Below are 19,817 nucleotides of genomic sequence, written 5' to 3'. Positions count from 1 at the left end.
GTAGTACTTAGAAACCAACAACAACAAAAAAAAAACCATAAAAAACAACAAAAAATCATCAGATCCTAACTGCCCACACCTGCAACTGGATCCTGATTTGAATTAAAGAGATTATTTCAATTGTCCAATAGTGCCTTATCTTTTTGTCAAGAGAATGCTTTGCTTTAAATGGATGTTAATAGTACATGGTGAGAATTGCTTCAAATAAGCTGCAGGGATAGAGCTGTCTTAAGAATGATCAGGAAAAAAAATCATCAGACTGCATGCATAATAAATGAACACAATTTATTGGAATTTTTTTTTAAATTTTAATGTTTATTTATTTTTTGAGAGATAGAGAGAGACAGAATGTGAGCAGGGGAGGGGCAGAGAGAGAGACACAGAATCTGAAATAGGCTCCAGGCCCTGAGCTGTTAGCACAGAGCCCAGTGCAGGACTGGTACTCACAAACCGTGTGATCATGACCTGAGCTGAAGTTGGACATTTAACCAATTGAGCCACCCAGGCACCCCAAACATAGTGCAATATTTAAGGAGAGGCCTATAAGAGCAAAATCAATCAAGGAAATAAAGTCATCAGTACTGATGAAACTACCAAAGGAACAAGGTTGGTGTGCAGTGGTGCTCAGACTGGAGTTCAGATGAATAATCACATTTAATTAATGCAGAAAAACAAAACAAAACAAGAGTGTAAAGAAAAAAGTAGAACAGCTTATAACCTCTTAGAAGGCCTTGGGTAGAGAAGTGGAGATTGCTCTCTTGTTCCTCTTTTGTAACAGAAGGCTGAGCAGTATGCCTAGCTAAATGACGGTATTTACCAGTCTCCTTAGTATAGTTATGCCAGTTATTGCACATCGGTGACCCATAAACAGTCGTGGGACTTCCAGGAATAAGTTTCTTCATGTTTTACCTGCTTTGTACAGTTGTGGGTCTGGATTACAGAATGATGGAATACAGATTGGTGAGTGGAGTTCCAACAGCCTTCTCGACCCCTAAGACGACCTTGAGGATAAGACCGTGCTCTTGGAATGTCAGAAAAGAAGATAGAAGATTGAGATCCAGATGCCTCATGGAGCAATCCCACCAGCTATGGACAGTATATTTTATGAAAGAATAAATTCCTGTGCATTTAATCCACTATTTTTCCTCATCTCTTCTTAGTGCCAGACACAATTATTAACAGATTAGATAGATGAAAAAGAAACAAAAGTCACAGAATGAATGTTAATATGGCAAAGCAATACAGAATCTACAAAGCCAATGTATTAAATTCATATGAACTTTTGACAGTTCAAACTTTTAGTGAAATAAGCCACAGTACCATTTGTAAGAAAATGTTTTCATGCAGTATTCAAGGCAATCTGACTTTATGTAAATAGAGTGCCAGACATAGCAAATAAAATGCAGCACCTAATTAAAGTTGAATTTCAGACAGACAAGAAGTGATTCTTGTGTAAGTATATCTCATTGAACATTTGGTACATACCTATGGTGAAAAAAATATGTATTGCATATCTGAAATTCAAATGTATCTGTGAGTTCAGTATTTTATCTAGTAAGTCTACTTTTAAAGTTGTTCTATGTCATAATAATATATTTTGAAATAATATTTTCATGGGGCTTTACATTTGTTATTAAACATGATCAATTGAATCTAGCTACTGATAGTGTTAAAATAAATAACTCATTTTATGTTCAAGTTGGTATGTGTCACTGAATTTTATGACAGTCTCCTTGTTTAGATGAAGAGACTGTAACTTAAACAGATTCAATTAATTCGTTGTGATTACATAGCTAAGAAATGGCAAAACTAGGGCTGGAATCCAGGAACAGACTCAAGAGAAGCAGGGTGAACAGGAGAGTCATGCTCGGTACCTCCTAGCTCCCCATCTGCATCCCTGCTCATGGCTCATCAGACCAGCAATAGGACTCAGGTTCAATCACAATAATGCCAGAAATGTAGTTTGCATTCCAAGTTCCATCCAAAACAGAATGATGAAAATAAACCAATGATCTATTGCAGGTATTTAGGTAGAGGATTGAGGACACAGACACTAAGGAAAAATATGAATATATAGTAGCTGAGTGAATTAAAAAATAATGTTTTTATTTATTTTTAAGAGAGAGAGAGGGTGAGAGAGAGAGAAAGAGAGAGAGAGAGAGAGAGAGAATGAGTGGAGGAGGGGCAGAGAGAAAGGGAGACACAGAATCTGAAGCAGGCTCCAGGCTCTGAGCTTTCAGCACAGAGCCTGAAGTGGGACTTGAACTCAATGGGCTGTGAGATCATGACCTGAGCTGAAGTCAGACACTTAACCCATTAAGCCACCCAGATGCCCCCTGAGTGAATTTAATAGCATATCTTTAGAGCAGGGATTAATACAAGATTGCTAATAGGAAGTTAGATCAACTTGATTTCTAATGCTGCATTGAATAGAAAAAAAATTTCCAGTGTCAGTAACTATAATTGGAACAAATTTGGTGGGGGCACTTCCTGTGAGTTTCCAAACTCTCTTATTGCTGTATGCTTCCTAGCATAGAATTCCTATGGTTTTAGGCAGGTTGACTGTTTCTGTGCTGTTGAAACATATATTAGGAAGAAGAGAAGTAAGAGGAAGAGGTTGGGAGGAGGAGGAGGAGAAGAGAGAAGAAAAAGCAAAGAACTTAGTTTAACTGAACATTTACAATATGATTCATACAGTTGTATCAGTTTTAAAATGCTTTATCTCATTAGCTCTTGTACAAAAATGAATTCACTCTACTGTTAACTTACAGATAAGGAAGCTGGGCATAGGCAGGTTGAATAACTTGAGGGCACATCATTCCCAAGAAATTGAGTATTAACTGGAATTCAGACAGTCTGAATTCCCAGCCTATGTTGCAAGCCACTGTCATTACCTCTAATAGTTCAGTGATGTTCTTTTATTCATTTGATACAACACAGAAGACAGGCAAATTGAAAGCTTCTAACATTAACTGAATATCAATCAGTCCCACACATAATAACGGAGGATATAAAATCTATTAGTAATGTATAAAGGCCAGAATTATTTGGGATACATTTTGCAAAGGGTAGCGGGAAATGACAGACTGTCTCACTTCCATGAGGTGGTTGAGCTCAAGAACAGGAGTCAATCAGGCCATATAAACATTCCAGCTGTACCATTTATTAGCTCAGCAACCTTGGGTGAACAACTTTCTAGCATAAGTCCCCACATATGTAAATGAGGATACGATTCCCCGCTCCATGGAGTTGTCTTTAGGGCTAATAAGATAATAAAGTAGTGACATAATTAGCATTAATATGAATCTATCTTACTAAAAAAATAAAATTACATTTGCAGTGCATGGAAGAGAGATTAAAAGCAATCTCACAGGATTTCTTCTGCTCTTAAAAATGAGAGTAAGTGGAAATAAAAATGAGGGGGAGTTATGCTTTAAAAATATGTCTATGTTATTTTAGTCTTTTGCAATCACAAAGTATGTATGTATTGTCTAGGTAAGTATATATTAAATCCTACCTGATATATGTTAAATAATAAGAAAGAATTTTGAAAACTGTCACTGAATCAGTGGTTATAATTTTAACCTTCCACAATTTAATTCAAATTAAACCCACTTTTGTGGAAATAAATATACACTAATTGGGTATAAAACTGACTCATATCTGAAAGTTCTGAAGTTCTCTTTGCTTACAAACAATGAATAGTGAGGTCATTTTAGTCTTTAAACACATCCAAAATCTGTATCTAATGATGAAATATACATATTAAGAGGATACAATTATAGGGATACCTCAGTAGCTCAGTTGGTTAAGCCCCCAACTCTTGATCTGGGCTCAGGTCAAGATCTCCTCAGTTCATAAATTTGAGCCCTGCCTCAGGCTCTGCTCTGACAGTGGCAGGGCCTGGTTGGGATATTCTCTCTATCTCTCAATCTGCCCCTCCCCCTGATCTCTCTGTCTCTCTCTCTTTCTCAAAATAAATAAACTTTAAAAAAACAAGATATAATTTATAGATGTTTCTTAACACAGTAAAACCCAAAAATTAAACAACATTCTTAGAGGCAAACAATAGAACCCATTCTAGTGAGTTTTAAGCAAGAAAGACACATAATGAAAATATTAGGAAGGTCATAGAATATCCAGAACTCATATCCTAATGGAATGAAAAACGAGGAAAAATGCACAAGCCATATGTTGAGACTGCCCAATGAAAACACAGAGGAACCTAAACATTGACCAACTCCAGAACTTTTACCATTGATGTGTTGGCAAGTAGAATCTGCTGCTGCAGCACTTACAAGGAAGGATGGATGGGAGAGTGAATTCTGTAAAGCACCTGTAATTCCCTGTTCTTGCTTATGAAATGTAGCCTTTAGCAGTCTTTTTGTTAGAGCTTTATTTACATATCTGCTCCCTAACCTCAAAGAAGGCTAATTAAGTAAGACTTTGGTTTCCACCTTGTGGAAGCAAAAAATACAAGCATTGACAAAATATTTGAAGGTTTGTTCAAAAGATGTTGAGTAATCAGAATACATGTCAGTGTCCACTAGACACAGACAGAGTACTGACTCTCTCTCTGTGTATCTCTCTCTCTCTCTCTATTTCTATCCATCTGTATATAGTTTATACTTTACTATAGTTAATAAACTATATAGTTTTAAAATATATGACTGAATATAAAATAAACTATCATATAGTCAATCATATATTATAGCATAGTATATGTATTATAGTATGTTTATTAAATAATAGTTAAACTAGTTTATTTGATAAATGGATAGATAAACAGAGAGAGAAAGAGAGAGAGAGAAGGTAGGTTGTTTATTTACATGGTGTGGTCTGTATTTTAGCAGACTTTAAGCAAGAATAAGTATAAAACAAAACACAGTAAGTAATATTTTATAACTGCTTTATTTTAGTTATACTGGTAAATGCATTTAAATGAGAATGCCAGTAGTATATTGGGAAATTAAATAAATATCCCTTTCAAAGATATCCTTGCAGTTTTATTTGGAACACTGTAGTTATGTGTATACTATAGATTATGAATCCTTGTTCAACTTATTTAAATATGACTCATAATGAAACTGAAACTCTCCAACTCTTGAAAATGTTTTTTAAATCCTCAAAATTTACCTGCTTTATGAAATGTAACCAAAATAACTTTGTCCAATAAAAATCAATTTATTGATTTCAGAATTTATCTAATGCTTACATATATTTTAGACAATTAACTTATCTATAATCATTTTTCAAGAGATTTCAAGCTTTTAGAACAGAGTCAAAAATTAGGAAGTTAGTAAAATAATTTACAAGAGGGGAACCTCAGTGGCTCAGTTGGTTAAGTATCTGACTTTGACTCAGGTCATGATCTCACAGTATGTAGGTTCAACCCCCGTGTAGGGCTCTGTGCTGACAGCTCAGAGCCTGGAGCCTGCTTCAGATTCTGTGTCTTCCTCTCTCTCTGCCCCTCTCCTGCTCACTCTGTCTCTGTCTCTCAAAATAAAATAAAGACATAAAATTTTTTTAAAAAATAATTTACAAGATATATGCACAAAAATGTGCCATTTTTCCAAAGAGTATTATTCATAGCATGCCCTTTCTTATTCTTGAAATAATTCAAACGAGCTTATTTTGAGGTATTCAAACCACAGCACCATAGAATATAAGCGTCTCTGGAAATAACAGTGGAAAACATGATAGTAAGAATGAAGATAGAAAATAAAAGATAAAATGTAGACATAACAACATATAAAGCAAACCCAAGGTGGCTTTATCTAAGGACATATCTCTCAAAGACTGTTGAAAGCTCCTGAGATTACAGCTGTTCTAATGCAGTGTTCATAATATCTTAAGAATTAAATATTATTCCCCACATAATCTCTCAAGAAATTTCACAGATGTAAGCAAATTTAGAAAAAAAATATTAAATTAAATTAGAAGACTTCTCTTTTGATTTATTTGAGGACATTAAACAAGAATGTTAGTAAGATGTAACATATAGAAGTGACTCTTTTGGATCTGTGTTCTTTATGAAGCAATAAAGAATGAGTGAATAGGTGATGGCTTTCCTGAGCAATAATAAAAAAATAACTAAAATTTATGTGCAAAGAGATCATAAAATTCCCAAATCACTAAGACAAAAGATTGCCCTACATCATTTCCATGGGCATCCCATAATGCACAATTTTTACTTTTTTTCATCATCTAGGATGATGTATACATTTTAATCCTCCCTTGGAACACATTGTATGGAAGAAACCGATGAATACCCTGAAGTTTGTTCTATATCTGTTTCATTTTCAAAGCAGTACCCTTTCAAATTGAGTTTAGATTCCGAACTTCTAGGAGAAAACCTGAGTGGAGAAATATATTCCAATTTCATTCTAGAAAAATAAACCATTTCTTGCTTGATTGATGTTTATTATTTCTAATACATTATGAAGTATTTGATGAAAAAACTGCCTTTACCCAATTTAACACTTCACAAGCTAAAGGTGGCTGCTTAACTGTAATAGCAAATACAGAAAGATTCATTGTTGATAATTGTAGAAATTCTGACAGGCAGACATTATTGGTTTAAGTTGATATGATCCCACCAACACAGTGCTACATAACCCGCTTACCACACCTACACAAGTGATTTGGATAATTTCATATGATCTATAGTACACGTCCCAGTCAGTAATGTAGATATGATAATGTTCCAATAATTCTCTTCTACTCTACACCCAATATTCATTAAGCTTCTCAGATTTTACAAGGTCTAGAGTATATCACATGAAATATACAAATGATAAAGGTACACCTATTATTGTACTCACATTGATGTCTTCCAAGTCTAAATTATTTAGAATAATATTGTTCCTTTTCCAGATGATGGGGGGTCTCAGGGCCCCCTGAATGGCACAGCTCAGAACAGCACTTTGTCCCACGGTTGCTGCTGTGGTGCTTAGTTTCTGATCTTCAGGCAGACTCAACTGGATAACCTCTGTAAAGATAAAGTGTCAGTAATGTTGACAAGCATGTAGTTTTATAAGGTTAATTACTATAAAGTTTCTGAATACTAGTAATTAAGGCTTTTAGTTTGAATAAACTGGAAAAAAGCTTGTGATGAAACGAAAAAAAGAGTAAATTGTTTCCAATAAAAGGTCAGAATGACATTTCAATTTAATTGATTGACAAGCATCCTCATGAGGCAAAGAACTATTAAACGTGAAATGAATATCAGAAGTAGAGTTATAATAAGCCTGGCAGATTGCACCCAAAAGAGAGATAAATTATTTAACTGCCAAATCGACATGTAGTGTGTCATCGGCATTGAAATAAAAATGATGTTGTTTATTCACTGATAGATTTATATTGTAGGTGAGGTGAGATCATTGCTGGCCGGCTTCAGAGAACACTAGCATAGCTGAATGGGTAAAATGCATCATTATGCTGGGAAACATAAATTGACTCTAAAGGAGTAAGATTTATTTGGGAAGTTGAAGGAGGAAAAAGTGAAGTTCACCAAGCAAACAGCAATTAAGTGAAATTCTGTCAGTTGCCTTTATCCATCAATGTTGGTAGAGTACGCTGGCTTCCTGGTCCTTAAATTTTAAAGTTAAATATAATATTTTTAATGATCCAACACATTTCTCCTAATAACTGTGCCGAATTAATATAATAAATATAATATAATATATTAAAATATAATATATACAACATAATAATAACAGTAAATATAATTTGTAATTTGGATCGGGCTTTCCATTTCTACTTTCAGACAATCTTTACCAATTATAGGAATTAACAACTCTGTCCTTGTCAATTACCATGAGAGATGACTGGATAAGCTTACCAGTTTTCATCCGTGTGAAAGCTGCCCTTTAGTTTTTTCAACTGACATTCACAGGCACTATCTTTTCTATGCTATGACTGAGTCTTGCATTTTGACTTTGCTCAATTTTAGCGAGGTTAGAAATACCACAAATCGCAATTCTGAACTGAAATTTCTATGGGGGTGTTGTGGGGAGGGACAGTGATTATCTTTTGTTCCTTTGTTGCAAATGATGATACTTTTCATGGGGGCATTGGGTAGAGAAAGTGATGGCTTTTAATTTGCAATAAATATGATCAGGTGCTCTCCTTGCTGTTTCCTCCACAAACCGCTCTTGTTTCCTTTCACCATTCTTTCTTCTTCTCTCTTTCTGAATCACATATTCTCTTGAGAAGGAAGGGAAATGCCAGTCAAAAACATTTTAAGGAATGTAACCAGGAGCGCCTGGTGGCTCAGTCAGTTAAGCGTCCAACTTCCGCTCAGGTCATGATCTCACGGTTCGTGGATTCGAGCCCCACGTCGGGCTCTGTACTGACAGCCAGCTCAGAGCTTGGAGCCTACTTAGGATTCTTTGTCTCCCTCTGTCTCTGACCCTCCCCTGCTTACACAGTCTCTCTCTCTCTCTCTCTCTCAGAAATAATTTTTTTTTAAAAAAGTAATGTAACTATGTGATACGCACTTTATTTTTTAGTACAAGCACAAATAGCAATGTCAAAAATGGCATACATTTTTGCATTGTAAGACCAGGATTAAATCAATTCCCCACACGCACATGGTATATATAAATGTTAAATGATCTGTGTTGTCATGAACCACTGTCTGCCACACCATTAATGAAAATAAGTGAAATAAACTGATCCTTACATCATTATATAAAATCTAGTTTCTAAATGTAAAGGCCTTAATTACTTAACTCAACAGCATTTTCTGTTGTCAAAGAAGGGGGTAGATGTCCTTTTGAAATTGAAAAACCCTATATGAGAGACTCAGCCCAAGTTTATTCTATTTGTCATTACATCACTTAAAGAAATGATAGAAATGGGTAACAAGCAACTTACTCAGTCATTTGTATTGGCAGCCTAATGCTGCCTAATGACATTTATCTGTACTCACATTTTATTTCAATGTTTCCTGAGTAATAAGAACATAGGCAATATGCTTAATCTCTTTAATACTTGTTCTGTTATTATTTATTAATTTATTTATTTATATAAAATCACTAAAAGAAATATGTTTGACCAATTAGGCATAGGAAACATTTGAAATTTGTAGACACGGTGCTCTTTAGTTTTTTTAATATGGCAAACTTATAGAAAAAGAGAATTATAAGAGTAAACTCATCATGAGAGTATCATAAGGGTTATTTACAATTTTCTATAACATCTCTGCATTCCAGCTTCTGGTTTCTCAATGGGGACATCTGGTTCTAAAATCAGCATGTTAGCGTTGGCTATTCTGACATTTAGCAATACAATTGCTACTAACTCATCTTGGAATCTCTTCACTAACCTCCATCATCTGGTTTAGATCCCTGGCCATTCAAATTTGTTGTGCTTTTGGTAATTAGGCATTAACAATGCTAATTAGATGATATGAACATGTTAGAGTAAATGCAAAGATTTGGCATAACAATGTGGGACATCTTTCTAAAATGTAATCTTTTTAGAGGATGCATAATGAGAAACAAGAATTACTATTCACTCAGGGCATATTAACATGCACAGTAAAAACTTTTTCTTTAATTCGGAGATTACATTTTAAAATAATTTTTAAGGAGTGCCTGGGTGGCTCAGTCAGTTAAGCATCCAACTTCGGCACAGGTCATGATCTCACCACCAGTGAGTTCAAGCTCTGCATCAGGCTCTATGCTGTCAGCTCAGAGCCTGGAGCCTGCTTCGTATTCTGTGTCTCCCTCGCTCTCTGCCCCTCCCCCACTCATGCTCTGTCTGTCACTCAAAAAATGAATAAACGTAAATTTTTTTAAACAAAATAAAATGATTTTTAAAGCTATCTCAATAATATGTATTATTAAATAATGATATATATTTTGAAAACTGTTTAGAATTTTTCCTGCATATTTCATGTTGCATATACATTTCTCTGCTTTTTAATATATCATAAAGAACTACATACACCAAGCCAATTATGTTCAATTGCTACTTCTCAAAATCAAGTGGTTCTGTGCTTAAATATTTATAGCAACAAGATTTCTTTTACATACAAAACCGTCTTGCTTATTTTACTACTCTTCCTGATGGCTATTAACAAGCAAAAATTTAATATCACAAAGTCACTAACATTAAACATTTTTATTCTTATATTCTAAATTTTTTTAATGTTTTATTTATTTCTGAGAGAGAAAGACTAACAGTGTGAGCAGGGGAGAGTCAGAGAGGGGAAGATACAGAATTTGAAGCAGGCTCCAGGCTCTGAGCTAGCTATCAGCACAGAGCTGGACGTGGGGCTCGAACCCACGAACCCATGAACCCTGAGATCATGACCTGAACTGAAATCGGATGCTTAACCGACTGAGCCACCCAGGCACCCCATTATTCTTATGTTCTAAATTTCATCAAACCTGCTTTAATGGTAAAGAAAATACATACAAAGCATATCAGATTCATGTTTTATAAATAAATGGTGATATGTCTGGATTAATGACCCAAAACAATTACTATGAATCAATCTGTAAGCCATTTTAAAATTTATTTCAAGAGCTCTTAGTACAGGTTGGTTGTCTCTGAGTGTTTGTGGATATGTAGTGTTCAAAGTTCTTAGTTCAGAAATTAGCTCTAAGGAAAAAATATTGAAACTTTAATTCTTCATTAATTAGGATCAATCTATATTTTTATAGATATACATTAATGAGAGTATATTTCATGCTATAGCATTCTCTCCACAAAGAGCTTGTGCTAGTAATGTGTAGACAACTGCTTTGTCAAAAATAAGATCTACTATTTTTGTACCCGCCTCCATGGTTTTAGCTCCAGTGACAACACACATAGAAAAACCTTTGAAAAAATCATGTATCACCTGGTATCAGAGTCAGCTGATATCTTGAACAAAGATAAACACATACAACCTAAGTTAACAGATGGTATTAAGTTTTTTGAAACAGTTCACCACTTCTTTTCATCCATGCACTTTGTCTCCCGTTGGAGGACTTCTCAAGTATTCAAGGGAAGAAATCAGAGCTCCAACCATGGCGTTTCCTCTAATCTCATCTTATGAAGACTATTAATGCCCTTTCTAGATCAGCTTTTCTTACTTGGGAAAAGGAAGTGGAAAGCAAAATTGTCTCTCCTCTGCACTTTCCCATTTTCATAACTAGACTTACAGGAATATTAAGAGTTTGCTTTCAAAGGAATGAAAAACTATCTATTCTAGTGGAACCTGAAGCCAAAAAGAGACAAGTACAGTTGAATACAACTTCAATCACAGCAGGTTAGTATTTATAAAGCATTTATTCTGATAGCGACTAGGTGATAAATAGCAATAGGAACATTAGTGACAATAGTATGTGTCCTCAAAATAGTACAAAGAAAGGAATAAAATATTATGAACATTAGGGAAACACCAATTAAAAAGATGATTTTAGTAACTTTGATTTAAAAATTGATTTAAAAATCAATTCTTTGAAAATCATAAGAAAAATGTAATTTATCATAAACAGGATTCTGTTCTTTCCAAGTTCCTAAGTACACACTTATGTTGAATATTTTAATACTGTTTCATAGTCTTATTGCCCTGATTATGCATATAATTACTGTTACAGGAATGAAACATAGAAGAAATTTTATTGGTAACATTTTCAAATTACATGTGTTTTTTCCTTCTCTCCTCCATTAAAAGTAATTACTAATTAAAAACAGATAAGATAAAGTAATTCAGAAATGCATCATGCAATAAAAGACACATAGAAATCCTAAGTGGAATAATTAATCATTCTCATAATAAAACCACACTTACTGAATGACACATTCCTTACCTAACTAGAAACTTCTGATGCTATCTTTTGTCAAGAAATAGGTAATTTCAAAATAAATATTAATTCTTACCTAATTTAGACATGTGAAGATATACACTAATTTACTATAGTAAAATGTCTGGAATTTTTAGAATACTAATGGCTTATCTCTAAACTATTGTATGCGTATATCAGAATATGCATCACAAAAATAAAATAAAATAAATTTAATAAGAGATCTAGAAATTTTCCTTTGGTAACAATGGATTGGATAATTTGGACTAACTCTTTTACTGAAGAAGTAACATAACAACAAACAAACAATCCTGGAATAAATACAAATTTTAAAAAACTGTATGAGAGCCATACTCTTTCTCATTCTTTCTTATTTTTATCTCATGAAAGAGATAACAAGACATTGAGAAATTGCTCAATCTATGCCTTGAAGAGAACTGTAACTTTGAGAGATAAGATTGCACCTTGAGTTCACACATTCCTTCAGGAATGTTTCCATCTTGAGAACATGACTGAGGCTTAAATGCCTTTTGATGGCTTTTGTTCCTCCAGGCATATAGAATAGTGCAATAATGGACTAGATCCTCTTTGTGCTTGAACTTGGCGATGTCTTACTCTGCAAGTGAACAGTATGGACTACAGCTCACTTTCATCTAGGTGTCTCATAAAGTATAAAATCTTCCCCTCTATTGTAAAATAATATCATCCTAGTCGTCTAAGCATTATTATAAGCAATTCTGAAAATAATGCCCAATAAACATGGCGTACACAGAGAGAAGACAACATAATGAGAATAAGCAGAAAAACTATACAGTAGTAACAAGCCCACCAGGAATATAAAATGTATTGTTTATGAAAATGATATCAGGTTAGGAAATTTGACAAAGACTTTAAGCATGCAATCAATAAACATTATAAATTCATGGAAGAGCCAAGTAGAAATTACATAAGTAGAAAATGTAATAACTGAAATTAAGAATTAAATTGATGTACTTAAGAATAGATTAGACACAGCAGAAAAGAGAATTGGTAAACTAGGGAAGAGATTAAAAGAAACATTACAGAATGAAAAGCAAAAAGATAAAGATTTGATAATATGGGCCAGGGTAACAAACATAGGTTTATGTGGAACCCCCGGAGGAGAAAGCAAAGAAAATAAAATAGAAGTAATACATATTTGAAGAAATAGTACCTGAGGATTTTACACTGAAAGATACCAATCAACAGAATGAAGATCATCAAATGTCAAGCAAAGCAAATGAAAAACTAGAATAATCTACACTTACTTAGTAGAAATTTTAAAAAAGTCAAAGAAAAAGAAAATTCTTAAGATTCTGCAAATAAAAATAACAAATTGCCTTCACAGTAAGCAAAATACAAAAGTAATTGTTATCGTCAGCAAAAAACAGGAACAAGAAGCTAGTGGGATGATATTTTACAGATGATAAAACAAAATAAAATCAACCAATATTTTACACATACAAATAAATAAAATAAATACATTTTTAGAAACAATGAGAACCTTGATCTCTAGTAAACTTGTTAAGGTAAATTCTGCAGGACATTCTTCTGGCAAAAGAAAATGCTTCTAGAGGGAGTCTCAAAGAAGGAAAACAGAGCAAAGAAGGTGTTTAAATGTAACTATTAAAGTTTAACATTAAGCCTGATACTTCAAGAATGCCCCTGGGGTAAAGAAAGGCTTTATAAAGCACAGAAAATAAAACAAAACAAAACAAAACCCAAAAACAATAACAACAACAAACTCACCACAAAGGAGATGATTCATAAATTGAACCACATTATAATTTAGATAACCTATTACTCAAAATGTACTTTTAAGAGACCAAAAATGTAAGCCACCAAACAGGAAAATATGCTTGTCATCCACAAAACAAAGGCATACATAGAATTAACAAAGATCACCTAAAAATGAATAAGTAAAAGACAAACTTCAAAGAACCACCAAGCAAAGACTTGAACAAATACTCTATGAATTAGTTAATCCATATGGCTAATTCATAAGGAAAATCTAAAAAGTATTTAACAATATGTTTAATCAGGGAAATGCCAGTTTAAGCCAAAACTTTCACACTGGCATAAATTATAAAGTCTAAGGATAGCAAGTGTCAGAAAAAATATGAAACAACATAAATTCTTATATTCCTTGAACTCACACTCGCGCGCGCGCGCACACACACACACACATACACATACACACACAGATATATATATGGTATAAGAAACTATAGTTTCTAATTTGGAAGAGAAGAGTCTGGTAATGAGTAGTATTAAAAAAAAATCCTGAGTTTATTCCTGAAGGAAAATAATTAGTAGAGAGGAAAATTCTGAGACTACAAGTGAAAATGGAATAATTTCTGCCACAAATTGTAAGAAACCAGAAGGAGTTATAATCAGAAGCATAAATAAAGTATATAGCAGTTAGTTAAAATAAAAAGGTTATTTCTTTCTGTGTCATTGGAGGGATTTAAAAGTTATGGGAAGATACTTAAAAAAGACTTTTCAATAGAGATTTTCTATACAACAATGAAGCAAACTTTCTTGTACAAAATTGGAATTTCATTTTTTAATCTCTTTATAAGTCTGTAATAAGAACAATACAGAATTATAGACAGGCATGTATTTTGATAACACTCCAAGACATCTTATGTGTTATAATAGTAAGTCACATTTTTATACTCATGATTTTGACATTCCTTCCATGATCTTATAAATGTAGTACAATTATCATTCAAACTTTCTCTTCAATTATATTTAATTTCTCTCTTTGAAATAAATTATATAGAGTTCAATTTTAAACTGAAATATGTGAAGAATAAGCCTATTCATTCAGTGATATGTATGACACTAACAATTTGGGAAATAATTCTTTTTTGTGAGGAATAATTTTGCTTAGAAATTTGACCTAACACAAATTGTATCCAACAGAGAATTGAATGATTACCCAAAGTAATCAAGTTAATGTTAATATTATAATTTGGAAAACTTCAAAGGTAGAGACACCTGGATGATTTTAACATCATAGGTATAGAAGCTGGATAATAAGGTATTGATATTTCAAGCCATATTATATCAAGTTTAAAATCTCTTTACCAGTGAGTGCTCCTTGGAGGACTAGGGTAAAAAATAAAAAGTAGCTGTCAGCATTTATTCAACACTTACTATTTGTGAGACACTGTTCTAAGTACAATAAAACCTTGGACTATAACTTCTTTTGCTAGTATTCTGTGAGATGAGCAAATATTACTAATATATTTTAACATGATAAGCAAGCAATGTCTTGCAATCCAAGTAATATGTGACACCGAATGTCACATGATCAAAGCTGAGACAATCATTCTCTCTCTCTCTCTTTCTTTCTCTCTCTCTCTCTCACTGCAGGATTGTGGCTGATTGTCTTCCATGCTTAGATTCTCTGTCTCAGGTCGCAGTGTTTGGCAGAAATCAGTAATTTTTCAGAACATTGGAGGGTGCCCACAACAGGCATTAGTGTATTTTTCGTCACTTCAAAGCACCTATGGACAGTCCCTTGCTTTTCCACACAAGAGTAAGCTTAGGAATGTTTTGCTTCTTTCTAGTCATGCTGCCTGCAGATATAGACCCTTCCTCCACTGACTTATCACCAGTCATATTAAATAGTGTTTACAATAAGAGTTTATTAATATTGTACTGGAGTCAACAAGTGCAACCGTATATAAAGGCTTCCATGCAGAAAAAGATTCCATTGAGCCAATAGATAGCAGGGATTCCATTAGTGATAGTGAAAGTCGTCCTACACAATAACCCTCCTCTCTCTTGTCTCCCTCACACCAGCCATGAAAGGTTTCAAAAGTAAGCATAGGTTAATTTATTTTTCTTTATGTTTTGTATTTTCGCTATTTTGTATTATATTAAGTACTATAAACTTAAAAATTTTTAATGTTTATTTATTTGTGTGTGTGTGAGAGAGAGAGAGACAGAGACAGAGCACAAATAGGAGAGGGACATAGAGAGAGGGAGACAAAGAATTAGAAGCAGTCTCCAGATTCTGAGCTGTTAGCACAGAGCCCTACATGGGGCTTGAACTTGTGAACTGTGAGATCATGACCTGAGCTGAAGTCATACGCTTAACTGACTGAGCCATCCAGGTGCCTCTTATTATCATTTTTATATGAATATTTTTGGCTTATGGAATGAATCATCTGAGTTTTCATTCTTTTTGTTGAGAAAATTCACTTTGATATACAAGTGCTTTGGATTACAGGCATGTCTCTGGAACAAACACTCACAAAACAAGATTTTACTGGATTTGATTCATTTAATCTTCACAACTACCCTAAGAGTTAATGATGTTATGACCCTACTTTTTTTTTTCTTTCTCTCTTCTCCACCCTCCCCTCATTTGTAATGCTATTATGTGAGAAAGAGATCATTGAAATTTCATCGCCATTTGGCGATCAAATATGAACTTCCCCAACACACTAATGTTGGGGCTAATGCAAAGAGAAGAGTTCAGGTCTTTGGTCACAGTTACAGAGAAGAAAAACTATTCTTGGATATCTTGCAAAGCAATCATCTTAAAAAGATACATGCTACTGACAATGAAGTCTGAAGAGCATAGAGGATAAAAACATGAAATACATGACCAACAAGACTCACATTTGAGACATGACTTGGATGCCTTTGATTTCTAATGCACAATATTCAGAAGACTTTTGACAAGCTATTTAAACTCTGTGATTTAAACTCTCAATTTTTTCTGTCTTTTTTTTTTTACATTTATTTATTTTTGAGAGACAGAGTAAGACAGTGTATGAGCGGGGGAGGGGCAGAGAGAGAAGGAGACACAAAATCTGAAACAGGCTCCAGGCTGTGAGCAAGCATTCAGCACACACCCCAATGTGGGGCTAGAACCCATGAACCGTGAGATCATGACCTGAGTCGAAGTCGGATGCTCAACCTACTGAGCCACTCAGGCGACCTGTAAGCTCTCTCAGTTTTTTCATTTCTACAATAAAGATGGTGCCTAACTACTAGGAATATTATGAAGATATGAGATTTTAGAATACTTATCATTGTTCCTGGTCTTTAGTAAATTCTGGATGTGCCATAGCTATTACTACTAGTGAAGAGCTATTCGAGTATGTGTAGGTTAAAGTAGGCCTCATTTTACCATATTTAATAATATAACATTATGATCTCTTTGAAAAAGGCAGTGCTTATATAAATTGTATTGGTTTAATTTTCATAGATAATACTTATACATGAGAAGAAAAACCCAGGTTCATGACCCACAAGGCAATTCCGGATCTACTTTAGTTCTGCTCCTGCATATAAACTGAGTGCCTTTAATGTTCTTAATATGCATGTTTTTTTAAAAAAAGGTATTGAACATAATGATAATCACTCTTCTACCTTTAAAAGTCATGAAAAATATACTGAAATATTGACATAATCAAATACCTTTCTCTTGTATAATTTGTGGAGTAAATACCATGTGTGATTTGAGAAAATTTGATATTATTCTCCAAATGCCTAAAGTACTGAATACATGAAATAATAAATACATGATCTCTAATAATCTTTTAAAATTTTCAGTATAATCTCTTACAAATGGAATTCAATGTAGTAAATTATGAGGAGAAATTGTGTAGACATCTGAAGGAAAGACTCTAACTTGAAGAATTTGCTGTGAATCCTCATTTGTCACTCAGGGCAAAGCAATAAACTAATCACTACCCATTTCCTGTATGTTAACAGCGTGTTCAGTGGTGTGTTAAAAAGCTATTACAGATATAAGGATAGAATGTTCACCTGTGTTCATTCCTTCAACTTTATCTCAAGGAAACCCCAGGATGTTAATGTTGGAGTCAATCAAATGACACATTATTTGCTCTGTACTTAATAAATTGAAATTTTTTCACTATTTTTTCGATTATAGTCAGTCGACAGAGTTAAATGAATGAACTGTTCCCCCCATGCAGTGGAATATAGATTTTGAGTATTTCAGACTGAAAAAGATTTTAGTATTGTTTGCCTAATTAAAACAATTCAGGTAAAGGAGGAGATTGTTGTTTGCCGTAACACACTGCTATTAACTGATTAAACTGAAACTGGGATCCAGGGCATTCGTCTACACTATGAAGTTTTACAGAGTTAGAATCTCCCTATTATGTTGCAGTGAATAGACACGAAAGGTGGGGAACTGAACATTGGCTGTTCATTTTGGCAGCTCTTCATAGCTTCAGAAGACTGGGTCTCAGCTATGCAAATTCAGAAACAAATTTAACAATTCATCCAGAATTACTTAAGCTATTGGGGATTGACTGAGCTAATCAAAATCACAGGATACCTTTGTTTATAGTGGAATACCAATTAATTCATTTACAGTTGGGAAAGCATCAGGTTTAGTAAGTAATGTCAGCTGTGAGCCTGGGAATCTCCCTTCTAACACACAGGTCAAAAGCTTCTCAAGATTGATGAACAGAAAATTACAAAAAAGGGAATCGACTATTCTCAAGCCAGTCAAGCTCTAATCAGCTAATGAATTGCCCTTTTCAACTCTAAAGACATTTCTGTCTAGAGGGCCTTTCTTTTCCTTGTCACTTTCAAGTTTACTGACAAATTCTCAGCTCTTAGCCTCCTTTTTTTTTTTTTTTTTTTTTTTTTTTACACCATGCAAATGACCATATGTTTGCAACTAGAGTATTCTCTCAGGTAGGCTGCAATATAAGAGCCTTCTTCAATGTTCCCATCATCCTGAGCTTGGCAAATGGTGCCCACACACAAATCAGGACCACTGGTTGTTTTTGTCAATAAAGTTGTATTGGAACACAGCTATATTCATGTATTACTGTATTGTCTGTGACTGATTTCAGTTTTACAGTCAGAGCTGAATAGTCATTACAGAAACCTTATGGTATGTGAGGCCTAAGTATTTATTCTCTGGCCCTTTATACAAAATTGCCTCATCATGGAAATACTATAGCGCTGGTTTTACATCCCCTCACCATGCTTTCATTATTTCAAACTGATCTGTTGGAGCCTGCTCATTTTCTAAGTTCAGAACACTAAATATAAAATAATTACCTACAGAATACATGAAAATTGTTCCCATATGTATATGCGTGAATTTGTAAACTACCATTGTATTTTTTGATCTTTTTGAAAGCTTCCGTAAATAACGAAAGGATGAGTTTCTGTAATAACTATGACAATTGCAACTCTTAGAGTTTAAACAGAATCACGTAAAAGTGAGTCTAGTTTGTCCTGCACAAACGGATGTTCCTAGTTCCTAGTTCCTGATAGTAGCACCCTACTGGGTCTAACTTCTCCAAGTTTATGGTGTAGAACAATGCTCATTTCTTCTCTCTTTTTAACATGCAATCAAAATACCAATTTCAGGACACATTTCTCAGCCAGAAGGAAAGCAATCTGATTATCCCATGTAAGTCATTCACAGTACTAATCTGTGAGCAAGTCTGATTTCCAAGAGAGAATTTACATTTTAATAGGGAACATTTTAATTCAAATGTGTCTTTAACCACCAAAATGCTTAGTAGAAGTACTTATGAGAAGGAAAACCTTCTAAGGAACCCTTGTCAACTCTGCCACCATTTTCTCAGTAAGAAATATATGGTATATATGTTTGCCCAATGTGTTCGCTCCGTCTTTCCTCATGAATAGTCAAAGTTCATCAATACGTATATAATCTCAGTCCTTAACGATTATTAGAAACTTGCTCTCTTCCTATTCGGGGAGGCAAGTTTGAGCTTTGCCCTCCCTCTCTTGGCTGCCTCTCAGATAAACTTTCCTTGCTGCATCCCTGATGACTCAGTGAATGGTTTTGCTGTGCATCAGGCAGACAGACTTGGATTAGGTCACAAGGGCAATCAATATACAGGAGGCACAAAGGGGGACTATTAACTTTGATAAAGAAACATTTTAGTCAAGACATGTACCATTCTGTTTAACCCTGGGATGCATGTATTTCTGATCTTTGGGAGAACTCTTCTG

The 19,817-nt window shown here is 34.1% G+C and overlaps 1 protein-coding gene across 3 annotated transcripts in view; it reads right to left on the bottom strand.

The window, feature by feature from the left end:
* FSTL5 (follistatin like 5) overlaps positions 1-19,817 on the bottom strand; it is a 663,363-nt gene that overhangs the window by 214,055 nt on the left and 429,491 nt on the right. For all 3 annotated transcript variants that reach the window (XM_077752758.1, XM_077752759.1, XM_077752760.1), the window contains exon 6: positions 6,825-6,991. In XM_077752758.1, coding sequence (XP_077608884.1) covers positions 6,825-6,991 — 167 coding nt within the window. The remainder of the gene's footprint in view (positions 1-6,824; positions 6,992-19,817) is intronic.

This window comes from Crocuta crocuta, unplaced genomic scaffold (assembly GCF_008692635.1).
Source record: "Crocuta crocuta isolate KB4526 unplaced genomic scaffold, BGI_CrCroc_1.0 scaffold346, whole genome shotgun sequence".
Taxonomy (NCBI): Eukaryota; Metazoa; Chordata; class Mammalia; order Carnivora; family Hyaenidae; genus Crocuta; species Crocuta crocuta.
Note: the sequence above shows the minus strand (reverse complement) of the source record. Positions and strands in the feature narration are given on the sequence as shown.